Source organism: Trachurus trachurus (assembly GCF_905171665.1).
Source record: "Trachurus trachurus genome assembly, chromosome: 20".
NCBI classification, from domain to species: domain Eukaryota; kingdom Metazoa; phylum Chordata; class Actinopteri; order Carangiformes; family Carangidae; genus Trachurus; species Trachurus trachurus.
In genome coordinates this window covers 9,386,475-9,402,313 of record NC_139911.1, presented here as the reverse complement: position 1 = coordinate 9,402,313, position 15,839 = coordinate 9,386,475, and the positions used below count along the sequence as shown (strand labels likewise).

The 15,839-nt window shown below is 39.4% G+C and overlaps 2 protein-coding genes across 2 annotated transcripts; both read left to right on the top strand.

Moving 5' to 3' along the window:
• Positions 1 to 834: 834 nt before the first annotated feature.
• Positions 835 to 2,569, top strand: gpr141 (G protein-coupled receptor 141). Its single transcript, XM_083995080.1, has 2 exons — positions 835 to 999; positions 1,559 to 2,569. Exon 2 carries the CDS (start codon positions 1,560 to 1,562, stop codon positions 2,496 to 2,498), a length of 939 nt encoding a protein of 312 aa, XP_083851206.1. The 5' UTR covers positions 835 to 999; position 1,559; the 3' UTR covers positions 2,499 to 2,569.
• A 671-nt stretch (positions 2,570 to 3,240) lies between these two features.
• hnf4g (hepatocyte nuclear factor 4, gamma) lies at positions 3,241 to 15,759 on the top strand. The gene is made up of 11 exons (XM_083995175.1): positions 3,241 to 3,424; positions 9,064 to 9,229; positions 9,527 to 9,621; positions 10,318 to 10,424; positions 10,548 to 10,697; positions 10,906 to 10,993; positions 11,847 to 11,999; positions 12,783 to 12,832; positions 12,977 to 13,163; positions 13,957 to 14,076; positions 14,588 to 15,759. Exons 1-11 carry the CDS (start codon positions 3,394 to 3,396, stop codon positions 14,710 to 14,712), a joined length of 1,272 nt encoding a protein of 423 aa, XP_083851301.1. The 5' UTR covers positions 3,241 to 3,393; the 3' UTR covers positions 14,713 to 15,759.
• Positions 15,760 to 15,839: the final 80 nt, after the last annotated feature.

Below are 15,839 nucleotides of genomic sequence, written 5' to 3'. Positions count from 1 at the left end.
TTGCATTTTTACTTTGGGGTCTGTATTTTCAGTGTAGTCAGGCTCACTCATTATTATTTTATTTTTGAGAAAATGACTAAGGTGCAAGTCATAGGCTCCTGTGGATTGTGCAGGTCATGACATTGTCCTTTTTGTGCAAATTGTTCTGAGAAATACGCTAACTCTTTGGATGATTTGAGAAGCCTACTAACATGACTGAGAAAAAGTTTAACACATCAGTCAACAACAACAACCAGCATCACCACATCCTCTCTTACTTCCTCTATTGTTAAGTAAATGATGTTGAATGTAAAGTGCAAAGCCAATGACATCTGTTGATCATCGATTTTCAGAATTTTTTTTTCATTATTCTGCTCAGTCATAATGAACTATGCAAAGAGTAATGTGCTGTATAATGGTAAAACCGCATAAGCCAAAAATGCACAAGTCATTGTGCGCCCAACAACTGCTTTTCTCTAATCAACACACATTCACTCAATATACAGTCCCGCATCACTTTCCAGTGGCTTGTAGTTATACTGTGGATGCACAATAACGGCCATTTGTGGAAAGGAGACCAGAAGGAGGAAGCTGTGAGCTCTGTGGTTGTACTGACATGTGTGTGCAATAGCCTCTTGTTCCTGGTAGATGCATGCAGGCGAACAGAGACACACATACACACACACACACAATATGCAAAACTGGACTGTGGTTTCCGACAGCACACACACACACACACATCCATAAATACATTAAATTACTGAAACCTTAACTTGGCACATATTTCCACTTCTCATACAGACACACACACACACACACACCCAGAGAACACCAGCATTCAGAGCGACAGACCCACACACACACACATTGTTAGTGTCCTACAGAACACTTTTCTCATGCTCATTGGCGTTTTGTGAAAACTTGACTATTGCCTAAACGGTGTAATGTAATGTGATGTAGACAACATCATTTCTTCTTACTTCACACGCAAGAGCACTCAGCAGCTTCTTCTTCTGAAAGGTAAGTAAGTTTACTTATAAACTCTGGTTTTGTCTTCACTCATGAAGTTTGTAGAGCAGTGTTGCTCTCTTTGTAATGATTAAACTGTGAACGCCTTTACCTCTAACACACTATAAATGCTGCAAGTTTTCAATTCACTTTGACCGACTAAAGTATTTGGTGCACAGCTGTTTATTTTTTAGCACTGTTTCCTGATAAGAACTGACAACTCTTAAAAAATTCTAACTACTGTAAGATATTCATCACCAAAAAACATTTTCTGGTTAAAATCTTGATCTAGATACTGTAATAAATAACAGAGGGCACAGTAGTGTCTCTAACATACAATATGTAATTAGCAATGTAGTCTGTAAGAGTCAAAAAGAAGTCAGATCAGCCAAGTTTCACTGTCATGTAGCCTACTTTCTCTTTCTCTGTCTTTTCTCTATTGTGTTCTGTGTGTTTTTTAATTTGAATTAACACATTTTTAAACCGTTCTTTCATTTCTCCCCTTTTCTCTCACTCACTTTTATCTGATACACTCTCTTCCCTCTCTTGCTTCCGTTTTTTCCCTATTTAGGATGAATACCACGACAGCTCAGACCGTGCTATCCACAACCATAGGCTCCACAAGCATCTCAGACTCTGTAACCACATCTTCTCCAAGTGATGCTGCTGATAATGAGTACAGCACAGCTCTCCTGGCCATCTACTGTGTGGTTCTGGTTACTGGTACCATCAGCCTGAGCGTGATGATGCACATCTTGAAGTCCAGCTCCACATCAAGCACCTCAATCGCTGTCCTCAACCTCATCTTTGCCCACTTCATCTTTCTCATCACTGTGCCCTTTAGGATTTACTATTATGTGACTCAGAACTGGAACCTGGGCTCCGAGTGGTGTAAAGTGGTCAGCGGCATGATCCACATCCACATGTACATGTCCTTTCTCTTCTATGTGATCATCCTCATTACACGCCTGATGACGTTCTACTACCACGCTGGGGGGCTGGCCTCCTTCCAGAGGATTCATGCACTGGTGGTGAGCGCTGTGGTGTGGACCGTGGTTCTTATCTTGGTCCCTTGCATCATACATTTTTCCTATGGCAAAAATACCTCATCAAATGAAACTGTTTGCTTCAAATTTGGCCCCAGCATAAATGATACTGGTGCCAGAGTCTTCAATTACATCATAAGCACACTGATCATAGTAGTGGCCATTGTGCTGACAGCCCTGCAAGCCAATGTCCTGAGGGTGTTATACAGGAAGCATCAGGGATGCACCTCTCAGCAGGAATTCGGGGCTCAGCTGAAGAGCTTGTGCTTTGCCCTCATCATGGTGGTCTGCTTCGTCCCCTACCACATGTTTCGACTCTACTACTTGGAAAATGTCCACCACCTACAGGACATCAACGAGGTGTTTCTGAGTCTGACCACATTTAACTGTTTGGACATGCTCACTTTCATGGGGAGGAGAACCTGGTACACGTGCGCTTTCTTGGGAAAGATTTTTTGTTTGTGAGGGGGGTGAAGAGGATTTTTTTTTACTCTATTTTGTAACTTGAACTGTTCTTTGTTGCTTGTCAAACTTGGGGTGCAGCCCCATAACATGTATCAACATAAAATGCACATTTGAAATTCAATTTTATATATAGATTATGTTTTCTTTTTGTTTCTTTTATTCGTCTATTTTAACCATGTCAGTGTGGTAGAGAGTATGTGGAGCTCTGTCTACCTCAGTGGACTACTGTTTTTTTCCCCTAAACTCTATGTTTACGCAAAATGAATGACATAATAAGAACTCCTGTCATTTATTGCTCTTTGTATATACTACACAGGCTTAAAGCTTTACATTTGGAATGTATTTGTAAGTTTACTTCAATTTTATTGGTTTCGTATCATGAGGAAGTGTGTATTTATACTGTGTTTGCTAACATTTAACCCCTATGTGCATAGCTGAAGTGTGCAGCTTTGTTGCTGAGAAGAGAAATAAATGTCTAAAATCATTACTTTTTCACCATTATTTTGTGAAACATTACCTTAAGCCTCTTGGAGCTCTTACCTTCTGCCCTAAGAGGGGGTGTTAGAGGCCCTGGCTGACACACACACACACGCACACAAACACACACACACACACACACACACACACACACCTGGTGATCCTTTTCCTTTTGGTTTATGGCACTGGGTTACTGTTTAACATCCCCACCCTAGTTTGAGTTTGTTTAGTAAATCGATCTAATGGCTGGGCTATGGTGGCGCCATCCAATGTGTTGCTCCATGAATTATAAGCCGCTCAGCTCTTTAACCTTCCCCTTTAATTTTGTTGAACACTTTTACCATTTTCCCATTGTCAGTGTCACTTTAGGCTAATGTCGCACTGAGGGGCTTCTCACTACCGGAGTACACCTGGATAAATGCACATCCCAGGCAGAAAGAGGAACACAGGTAAGTCAAAAGTCTCCCGTGACATTTACTGTGTAGAAATACCAAACATCCTCACTGGACACGAGAATCAGGAGCGATGCTGTTGTTTTTGTGGAGGAAGTGAAGCTTACGTCTAATAGTTTCTCTAGGAAGTTTGGTGACATGTTCTGCTAAATCATGTGGTTTTATCTTCATGATAATAGGCTCTGTTCACACACACTTCAACCACTGCTACATGTCTTGTATCCAAGAAATGGTGTGCTCTTTGATTCTGAGATATACTGTATTGTGCTTGCTCAAGTCTGTTTTATTTTCTGTGTATGTGTGTTTTGTGTTTTGTGTTTTGATGTGAGTTTACTGAGATATTGTTATCCCCACTCTTTCCGCGGACAATATTTAGTAAAAAAAAAAAAAAAAAGATAAGAGAGAGTGGATTTATCATGCATGCTGTGCTGTAAAGATCATGTGATAACCCATTTCACATTAGAGGTTATGTTATCTGTAACAAGGACAGTATTAGAGAGCAACATATTGCTAAGCAGGAAGGTGGTAGTACCTAGCCACCACTGCACAATACTGCCACCGAAAGTACATGAAATAAATAATAAAAATAAAAAAACAGGAATCAGGAAAAGTCAAATCTTGACTGGTGAAGTTGATGAAGTTTTGTTGAGAGTGTGAGGCAGAGATCTGACTGATTATCGGGCTGTAGTGTGATGTTGTGTTGGACTTCCTCAAATTGTACCGATCTAAGTTTAGCCTGTGTATACTCTTTCCAGTCTGAAGACACATACAGTAGGCTTTGCTTTAGCTGGAGACAATCACACTAGTAAATTCTCTCCATTTAATGGTGCTAATGTTACTGACCAAAAAAGACTGTAAAACTTTTCGTTAAGTGGTGGCATCTGCAGGGAAAATTAAGTAGTATGTCACTCAGGGACCTTTCTCAGGAAGTGGTTGGGAAATTTTACTGTGTGTAACACATATGCTGAAGAAAACCATCTGCTGTGTGTTGTAAAGTGTTGAATATTTAATTCCTTATTGAATTACACAAACTCTGCATCGTAACAGTGGTTGAAGAACTGAACAACACAGCAACAAGTCAAACAAATACAGCAATAATGATGATCTTTGGACAGATTTACAACCATACATTATACTTCAGAACAATTTGTTTTTGCTATTGCCTGCATATCAGGAAATATCATTCGCTATTGTCAGGGAGGCTGATGATCATCTGCAACTATTAAAACCTCTAATCCAAATAGAGGAGACTCTATTATGGCTAGTTCACACAGAGATAGCCTCTTAGCAAGGGCTTTTATGGCAGCAAAGAGCTTTCGGTTGCTAGGCGGACATACGGTTTGGCAGTTACGTCCTGCTTGACTTTCTGCTGAAGAAGTCATAATAATGTTTTATTATTTTAACGTTACTGTATAAAAGAGCCATTCACATGTTTTTGACCATTTTATAATTTGTAAGCTTCTACAGGTTGAATATGTTTCAGTAGATTAGTGAAGTGAGCAAAATTAGTAGCTCAAATGAACATATTTTCTGCTTTTCTAAAGAGCTTCAGTGTTTGGAGTATGGTATCTCATTCCAAACCTGTAAAAAGGAGGGTGTGGGTTGTCACAAGTGTTAAAAATGTAGGGCGAAAGTGATAAAAGGCACTTATGATTATACTAATAAAGACATGAATTCCTCTGCTTGTTGTCCTTGCACTCAGTGGTGCGAGGATGGGGTGAAAAGAGCTTTTTAAAGCTCTTAACCTGCTCACCAATAGATAGGTAGTCCAGCAGATTTTTACTTTTCATCTTACACTGAATTCTTTCTGATATTGTGCTCATCTCTAAGCCTCAAACCAGAATGGATCTTTCTTAATATTTGTTAAACCCAGCTAAATCACAAGATAGTCTCTTAGAAAGCTACTCACATGTAGTACATGCTGTATTGTCATAACTTAATTGAATCTACAGTAGTACCCTCATGCTGGAGTGCTCTGTGTCAGTCCTTTGGCTTTTTACATGATTGTGAACGTGACTTCGAAGAGTAAATTCTTCACTCCTAACAAACCTGATGAGTCAGGAGGTCAGATCTCACTGCCTAGTTAAAATGTAAACTCTCTCTCTCTCTCTCTCTCTCTCTCTCTCTCTCTCTCTCTCTCTCTCTCTCTCTCTCTCTCTCTCTCTCTTTCTTGTTACCATCTCTTAACCCCTGTGCAGTGGCTCAAGTCTGTAACACTGCAACTGGAAACTAAATGCTCTATGGCCTAAAACAGACAAAGCCGTGTCGTGATGATGGCATTCTGATTTACTGCACCTACAGCGGTAATTTGCCTGCTTCATACTGTATACTGTATGTGCTTTTCTTAGTGGAGCACTCATTACTGGTGTAGGGCATCAAATCTCCTGTAATACTGCCTCTTATCATTTACAGCCCTCTCTAACACAAAACCCCGAACAGATTAACTTTAAGCCACACAGTAAGATTGAGCACAGTGAAACTCTTGATGTAAAATGAGTGGGTTGGGACATTTTAACAGATTTATGGTGTTTATGGCATTCCTGTCTTGGAACAGGAGACAGCTCACTGCCAACTGTAAAACTTTTGGTTTTGATTTCCACATTTGATGTTGTGTGATTCTCTTCTACATACATGGGAAAAAAAACCTTCCTGTTGTTTAAAGTATTATAGCTATCAAGTGCCATGAATTATTTGAATGGCCTGTTACTTACAAAATGGCAACTTCCACTTCCCCTCTTTTTTGATTGTCTTACAGTTCCTAATTGTATAATCCTGACTGAAAATCCTCATTAATTTCAAGCAGCAGTACAAAGACAACAACAGCACAATACCTTCTCCAGTTTCATAGATAAACATTCAAATAGTACAGCAAAGATGGGAAATATGTTTGTGACAATATAAATATCATTTTAAATAAACAAAAGTATAATGTAAACAAGTTGAATGTCATTTGGCATGGTTACGGTATGGCCAGTTAGTTTGGAGATATGTAGAATTACGTTTTATGGACAAAGGCTTGGGATGTAAGCCCAAGAAGTGTGTTTGTGGAAGAGCTAATGGAAGTTATCAGTGTTTTCCACTTCACTTCATGTCTTTATAGATTATATCTGCTGAGGTGGTGGTGCCATTACTCCACTATTGATTAGATTAGGGAGCCTGAGAGGGACACACACACACATACACACACACACACACACACACACACACACACACACACACACGTAAATGTCTATATAAAAACAACCCCCGACACGCATACGTATGCAGATACAAGTGCACAAAGCTTGTTCACATGCACATAAAGAGTAAACTGTCATTCAAAATCTTATAAAATCGATCTCATGGTAAAAAAGAGAGAGAAAGAGAGAGAGAGAGAGAGAGAGAGAGAGAGAGAGAAGGAGAAAGAAAATGGGACAGAGGGGGAGAAGGGAAATTACTCCTTCACTGCTATCTATCCATCCTAGTGATAAGTGTGAGGGAGAAGGACAGATAAGTAATGTGTAATAAAGTGAGAAGTCTTGGCCACAGCTCCTCCCCTCTCTCTTTTCCCACCCAATCAGATGGGATTATAGATCTTTTATGCCAGGGATCTCCCTTGTCATGTCCGAATTAGATGAAGCAGAGGCAAGAAGATAGGGAGAGGGAGAGATTTAAGGGTGAACTGGGTAGAGAATAGGAGAGAAAAGAAGAGGAAGGTTTGAGGAACACTGGGTTGGGTTGAAACAGGAATGAAGTATCCTCCTGCTCCTCAGAGTAAATCTCTGTTAGATATGGAAGTAGCCAACTACTGTGAAGGCCTGGATCCATCATACAGCACACTGGGCTTTGAGAATGCAGAGGTGCTCTGTGGAGGAGGAGGTAAGTGTAAGTACATGCAGATCAGATACTCACACATAAAGAAGATGCAGAAAACAAAAATAAGATATGTACCTTTAAACTACATGAACATACACACATAGGAATAGATGCACACACACATCCAACTGCATTGGGGCCTAGATCAATTGATGCACAGGGATGTTGGAGTAGTGGAGTGACCTGCCTGCTAAAATACATTGAAATTAAGGTCAAAATATCACTATATAAATTAAACCAGTATTTTTATTATTTGTTTCTTTGCCCATATGGGACTTCACTACAGTTACACCACAGAAAGAAAGGCCTCTTTGCTGAAGGGGGTTGGGTGGATCACTACCCCATAACTGGATGAGGGGGCGAGCTAGTATGTAAGAAAATAGAAAATAAAGATGAAGTGAGACCAGCTGAAGGCAAATCTTTTTTTTTTTTTGCAATGGAAATCACTGGTGGTTAGTTTTACATTTAACATTACATGTTATGTCTAGACCAAGTGATGCGGGAACTCCTGACATTTTGATGCTGACTAGTAGTGCGTATATCCACTTGTCTGTTAATGCTAATTGTAGGAAATGCTGGCAACCTGCCTGTTGCTTGTGTGATGCTAAAGTGGAAATCTACTGTATGGCTGTGAAGGAAAGAAAAGGGCTGGGCAGAGGTTGTTAAAGTGTGGAATCACAATGAAGTTTAATGAAGTTTAGACCAGAAGTGCACTTTTTTTGTGCCATAAAGATATAGAAGAGCATGCATTCAGCTCAGTGAAACTCTGATGTCATCTCAGTGTGAGCAGAAAGTGGACACTTTGACACGCATTTTACTCAGGAACTTCCCCCGCGCGTTGTGGGTAGGTGGGATGTAAATGTGTCTGTTGATGCACCAAGTTCTTATTGCACATGCCATGTTCCTGTTGTGTTCTGCTTGGCTAACTTTGACTGAGCAATAAATATACAGATAGTGATGATGACTGAGGTTTTGAACATGGTGATGATGCCGCTGATAATGATTGCAATCATGATGACTATGATAAGAATGATAACGATACGACAACAATAAAAAATAAAGGCATTGACAATAATGTTGATGTGCATGGCAACTGAACAGCCATATATTATTTTTTCTGATTAAAATTATATAGATCCACACACTGTAATGTAATCTGTAATCTGTAATGAAACCTGCAAATGACTACAGTATGTTAAACAAACTGCAGCGAGGTTCTGCAATGTATGTACATACTGTAAAGCTCTGCAACCTATTTAGTAACTTCCTATTGAAACATTCTCCTAGGAAGGATGTACATACTGCTTCAAAAGGATAGACCTTAACCGTGGCTATTGTCAGTTTTGACAACATGGTTTTTGAATATACTGTATTGTTCAAACAGTGAGATTTCATGCAGTAACTTACAACTATTTGGAAAAAGAAAAAAACTACCAAATTTGCTGTCCTGCCAAAGCTACTATCAAAAGACACATTGTGTTGGTTGCATGATATAACAACCTGAACAATCTGACTTGGATGATGGGGGATGAATCAGCTGCAAGCAACTTCATACTTTACAGACTTTATATCATAGAATTAACGTCAAATGCATCAGACAGTGAGCAGTGAGGTCTGGTGCTGTCAGATACAGACCACACTGAACAATTTCTGGATGTTTACTGTAACATGTTCCTGTTTGTTTAAGTATTTATGTCTATACCAAATTGTGCATGATTTTATCTCTATTTATATATGTGTATGTGTGTGTTTACCTGCGTCAATGTCTTTGTGTGTTTCAGACAGCATGCCAACGGAGCAGAGCCTGCCCGGTCCAGACGGGGTCAGCAGCAACTGTGCAATCTGTGGCGACAAAGCCACAGGGAAACATTATGGAGCCTCCAGCTGTGACGGCTGTAAAGGCTTCTTCAGACGCTCAATACGCAAGAACCACGTCTACACTTGCAGGTAAAGAAAGCAAAAACATACAGCATGAGCACACATACACACATAAAATAACACAAAACATTTATGCAAATTCTACATTTACATTTAGACATGCTATACAGACCTAAGTAGTATGTACATGTGTGTGTGTGTGTGTTTGTATGCTCATCATCATGTGCAGATATTCAAACAGAAAGTACTGATAACTTACTTTTCAAAATCTAGTCATCACATTGCAGGGCATTATGGTATGTTACAGTACACTGTCATCATGTGTCTTGCTGTGTAAACCTATGATTGTGTATTCATCACATGTAGGTTCAGCAGGCAGTGCATTGTGGATAAAGATAAGAGGAACCAGTGTCGTTACTGCAGACTCAACAAATGCTTCAGAGCTGGCATGAAAAAAGAAGGTGAGGGAACTTTCCTCCTGTCCCTCGAATAAGGCAGAAAGTAGAGAGTGCAGAGTTGTTACCACTCACAACCAAAAATGTTGCATTTTCCTCAGCACTGAAGCTGATATAAAATAGAAAGGGTACAATTTCTGGGGCATATGTTGTTTTTTTTGGACGAAGACATTATATACAGTCAGTAATCTGTAAATAAATATACATTCAGCATATCTTATTTCTATTTTTGCCAGCCAGCAGCAGAAGGCACAGACTTGAAACTAGTGACACTGAAGGAAAGAATTTGAAAGCTGTTTCAAGATGGCTGAAATTGGCTCGGTCATAAAAGAGGTGATTACTTAGCGTGTGTATTTATGAGGGGTATAACCTTGGCACAGAGCTTTATGACACCTAATCATGTGTTATTCAAACATGTTGTTCTGGATTGCAACTGGTTAACGTTTGACTCCTGCTGCTGATGCCAGGCTCTATAGTTATTTTTCTAAATATTAACTGCTGTAGAGTGCGCTGTCTTTGTTTCTGCCAACAAACTACAACCCAACCTAAGGCAATTCTTGAAAACAACATGGTGAATGGAACAGGGAAACAGTCAATTAATTCATATTATAAGGAAAGTACATGAAGTCCTTTCTCTTTCCTGTTCTTTTTGACATTCCCTCATATTTCACACACAAGGTAACTTTGGCTGTTTGATTTTAGCCGTACAGAATGAGAGAGATCGGATCAGCTCACGCAGAAGTATTCCCGACTCCCAAGACCTGCCAACCATTACCATTCTGGCCCAAGCAGAATCACTGTCCCAACAGGTGACAATCCAACCCATGAGAATTTCCTATTTTCAGTCAGCGCATCATTTGACTTGACTAAACTGCTGACGCATCAGAAAATGTAATGTAAATGTAATGTGCGGAAACTGTTATCTGCTTCAGATCACTCCTCAAGTCGTAGTTGAAGACATTTCAGAGCAGAAGTCAGCCACCGTCGGGGATGTATGTGATTCGATGAGACAACAGTTATTGGTGTTGGTGGAATGGGCCAAATATATTCCTACCTTTGGGGAACTTCCACTGGATGACCAGGTAACTGAGCTGCAGTGCATGATGGGTAATCTGTGATTAAGCAAGTCATTTGATGTTGATCTTACAGTGCACTAAATACGCTATACTACACTAGAAATGCCCCCTGTGTGATTCATGTTAGGGCAAATGGGGAGGCATTGTTGCATTGTTTGTGTTTTTTATTCAACTGTGGGTGTGTGTGTGTGTGTGTGTGTGTCTTTGTCTCCAGGTCAGCTTGCTCAGGGCTCATGCAGGTGAACACCTCTTGCTCGGGGTTGCCAAAAGGTCAATGCTATTCAAGGACGTCCTGCTTTTAGGTACAAACTGACCACTGGAATGACATCTTATTTATACGTGGTGCAACAAGGTGCTTCAGCACTGAAGTGAAGAGACTGATCAAATGTTGTGTTAGCTGAGAATGATTAACTAAAGCTTTCTGTTTCTTTCTTTATGACTTCAAAATTGTCCCTTGTAAACAACATTACTCATTACTGGGGCATGTGCCAACACCGTACTGTAGGTAAATCTGTTAAGTGCTCGCATTCAACACGCACGTATTCAGCATTGGACCATCCCCACACCCCTACACCCTAACCTTGGCTGAAACTCTTATATAGGCTTAACAAAAGCCTACAAGATTTAACTTATCTTATTCTCAAGGCTAAAACTATTCCCCTCACCCTTCCTCACAAGTACACAAAAACACTCCTCCCCTTACACACCCACATACCTGTCTCTCCCTTTCAACACACCTGTGTTAGTTTTTACAACTTGAGTACTGGCTGTAATCAACAAAAAAAATGCAGTTACTGTATGTACGTGATGATACGTTTTAGAAAAACAACCACACTTACACAGATTTGAAGAAGCAGCAAGTTACAGCAAAGAAAATCTTCTTCTTCAGCATTCAAACTCTGATCCAAATTTTGAATGTGGAATACCACCCAATAGTCAGCAATAGTTACCTTAGGCTACTGTATGATACTGTAATTTAGATGGTTTTGATTGTAGTTCTGATTTACAAAAAAAAAAGAAAAAAGGTAATTGGAGCACAATTTAACAGATTTTTGTATGTATTATAGTAACAGTAACTGTTAATACTGTTGAAATCATGTTGTAAATGAACAACAATGATTACAGTGTACTGACCAATATTCTCTATGCCCACAGGTAATGGCTGCGTGATACACAGAAACACCGCTGAACCTGAGATATGTAGGGTAGCAAATCGGGTGCTTGATGAGCTGGTCCAGCCCTTTCAGAATATTCAAATAGACGACAATGAGTATGCAGCGCTCAAGGCCATCGTCTTCTTTGACCCAGGTAATAAAAAAAAGTAGTGAGGTAAAGGTAATAACAACCTCTTTATTCCTCTTTACCCTATTTTCCAGCTCACCTTTGCTTCTCCATCCAGGAACATTGTCTGTGCATGTCATTTCAATTGTGAACTGATTGTTAGTGAAAAGATGGATCTGGTATTTTGTTTTAAAAATCTAGAGCACAAATTCTTTAGGTTTAGGAAATTATTTGCAAAATTAGAATGACATCCTGGAAATTATAGCTGATACTAACTTCAACACAGCCTTGCCTTGCCTTTATGACAGCCAATCATGTATTATGATTACTGCGGTTGATAAAATGTAAAGTCCTATGGATTTATCACCACATCATTTGCAAGAATTATTAATTAACAACTGTTAACTTAACTAAATGATACATGAATGATATAAATGTCTTGTTTGTAAGAGGGTAATCAATTTATATGTAAAATATTTTTGGCTGGTGCCCTTTGCCATATCTATCCCAATCCCAACCTATTACATCCATCTGGTTACATTTCCCCTCAAACTTACAACAAAATCCCATCATTCCTATCCTGGCTCCCGTTTTCTTTCCCCTCCGGTAAATCCCCTCATTTTGCCTTCATACTCCAGTATGTCCATAATCATTCCATCAGTTCCACTCATATCTTCAGCTCCATCCCTGATCTGTCTGTTTATTTTTTTCCCTTCCCCTCCCTGTCCTTCAATTGCTTCCTCCAACCCTCCCTCACTCATTCCACCTTCACTCTCCCCCACATCCATCCTTTTGCCTCCCAATCTGCAGATGCAAAGTCTTTGCGGGACCCCTCAAAGATCAAGGCCATGCGTCTGCAGGTAGGTCACAGCATCCGAGCTTTAATACCACTGAGCATTTTGTACGCTGACACAATTATCATCAATATACCAGTCAACTTAAAGAATTAAAGACAGTTTACACTGATGGAGACTTAAATTGTGTGTGTTTGTGTGTGTGTGCAGGTTCAGATGAGTCTGGAAGACTACATTAATGACCGTCAGTATGACTCCAGGGGTCGTTTCGGCGAGCTGCTGCTCCTGTTGCCCACCCTGCAGAGTATCACCTGGCAGATGATCGAACACCTCCAGTTCATTAAGCTCTGTGGCCTGGCCAAGATAGACAACCTGCTGCATGAGATGCTGCTGGGAGGTGAGACTGGGCCCATGTCTGTGGTTGTAAACCTGCAGAGAGAAAAATAGAGTGACCTTCAGTTAGACCACCAAATGTGCCAGAGGGACTCCTCAGTGGTATTTGTGTGGAGCTGCACAAGGTAAAGCAATGAAGTGTGCAGTACATGCTCAGCAAAGTTTTCCTGGCTGTATAAGTACATTTGGTAGACAAAAAACAAACAAACAAGCACAATTTTGTATGAACTATGTATACAAATATATTCTAAATAGGACAATGACAGATGACAATAAATGCATTTTGGATATAAGGTAATAATTGTTTGCCAATATACTCTATTAAATTTAAAACACTTTGGAACTGAGTAACTATCAAACTTTTAACAATTAAATAATTAAGACAATCAAATGACGTGACCTCTCTCTATATCAAAGAGATGGTAAAAGGCATTGACCCATTGGTTTGTCATGTGAGCATGTTACAGAACTGCTTACATAGATTTCTTAGTCATTTTAAATGAAATCATGGAGGCCTGCTAACACTGTTACTATCCAGAACAGGCAAACATCAATACACTTTTGTACGTACAGATTGAAATCAAATCTGTTATCTGCATAAATTTGGAAAACTCATCTCACTAAAGTAATTAAAAGCTCCAAAATGTGTTGATGCTTTGAGAAAAACACACACATGCACACACACGTACCTATTTTTGGTCTGATTGGACATTGGAAGAAATCTGTCCTTGAGAATTTCTAGAGGAACATCTGCTTAAAGCTTAGTTGATTAACTATTCACTGTTTTATGTGTTCAGGCCAAACATCTGAGCCCACACACCTGCACCACCCAGCACACACCCAGCTGGCCCAAGACCCTATGACTGGACACACACTGGTCATCGGCACCATGCCTATCACTCACACTCTGCAAATAGGTAAGAACCGCATGCTTGACAACTGCGAGGCACGCATGCAATCACACAAACTATATCCACTCATACAGGCCAGTCGTCGACACGCGAACATCAGAGCAAAAGTTGATGTTTGATTTGTTCCTTCTCATATAATGTCACAAAAGTAAGTGCCAGGTGCATTTCCATTAGCAGATGAAACTAAATAGTCATCCAAACAGGCATCCTGAATGTGAAAGAACCCATTTAAATAAATGAATCAAAGACTTGATGAGCACTGGCCGTATTCTGTGCTTTCATTTTAAAATAAAAAATGCATTTGGCAATATTACACCAACTAATGGCCACACAAGACTGATGGGAACTGCATCTATAAAGGAGCAACTATATATGTACCATTTCCTTTGGGCCACCGTAGATGCATTTTACAGACTATAAATATATATTAAAATGATTTTTTTTCTCAAACAAAATCATTTTTATTATCAAAAAGTCAAATTAAATGTCTCACTGTATCTGCCTGCCTTTTCTGCAGCCTCTCCAGACACTCCCATCCCATCGCCCCCACAGGGCCCTGCTGCCCCAGAGATGTATAAACACTTTCCCCAGCCTCTTTGTCCTCCAGCCAGCCCCTCTCCTCCCTCACAGACAGACCCCTGACTTCTCCCAGTACTCTGTCAAAGTAGCTGACATGGGATCAGCTTACTTGCCCTTTATTTATCATCTCAGTCATTCATAAAACTTGTGAAAGCAATATCTGTCCAGGGTCTGAGCTTAGACTTTACCCCAGGTCTTCTCGCTGTGATGACTGGTGGGGATGCAACAGCAACAAAGGTATGATTAAAGCCTGCCATGTGCATCACTTTCACACTTCAATATGCCAGTTTTGAATCAAGCGATCTGATCTGAACGCCACAGCAGGGTTTGGCAAATTATACATGCATTTCCTTTTTTTTGTGGTCACCCTAATCTAATGTACTGGTTTTCAATTCAGTATTCACTCACCCAGTTTTAACACAATGAGATTCAGAGCATGTAAGAGTGAACACGAAGGCAGTTAAATCTAAATTGTAAGTTTTATTGAATAATCTTTTTGCTTGATTGGACACAGATGTGCAGAAAATGTCATCAGTCTTTTTTGGTTCTTTGAGTGCAGTTCATCACCTGTGCATATCAAATAGGAATTTCTGATAATGTGTAAATGTACAAAATACCATCGAATCAAAATTACCAGTGGAAACAGCAATAGAAAACAAATTACAGCTGGCCATCACATGAAAATTGAATACTCTTGATTTGATTTTTCTTTTCTTTTTTTTTTTACTTCAAAACTCATATCAAATTGTGCATATGTAATAAACTATTTTTACACATCTTTACTGGAAAATATATACCTATTGTATTTAGTACTGAGCCATGAATATATATAACTTATACAATAGTACATACGACTGAAATATGATATAAGGGGTATATATAGTTTGTGGACAAGGTTTTCACAGTAAGAAGATATATGAAATTTCAAAAATAACCTGTAAATACTAAATTTTTGTGGATAAATTATTTTAATATTGTGCTGTATATACTGTAGTCAAAATTATGCAAATATTTGGATACTCAATCAACTGTCCTGCTTTATCCGATACCATGAGTTATATGTGTATTTTTTTGTATTTGGTTTGTATTGATAACATGAAAACTTTTTCATTTATAAATTGATTAAACTGCAATTTTGTGGAACTCCTGAGTACTGTATTGAAAATGAATGGCTCAATGTGGATTTACCA

Bases quoted from the DNA above. Each gene is read 5' to 3' on its own strand.
- gpr141 (XM_083995080.1), top strand. From the start codon at position 1,560: ATGAATACCACGACAGCTCAGACCGTGCTATCCACAACCATAGGCTCC.
- hnf4g (XM_083995175.1), top strand. From the start codon at position 3,394: ATGCACATCCCAGGCAGAAAGAGGAACACAG. The intron at 12,000-12,782 runs GTAATAAAAAAA...CCCAATCTGCAG, and splicing joins CATCGTCTTCTTTGACCCAG to ATGCAAAGTCTTTGCGGGAC. The intron at 14,077-14,587 runs GTAAGAACCGCA...CCTTTTCTGCAG, and splicing joins CACTCACACTCTGCAAATAG to CCTCTCCAGACACTCCCATC.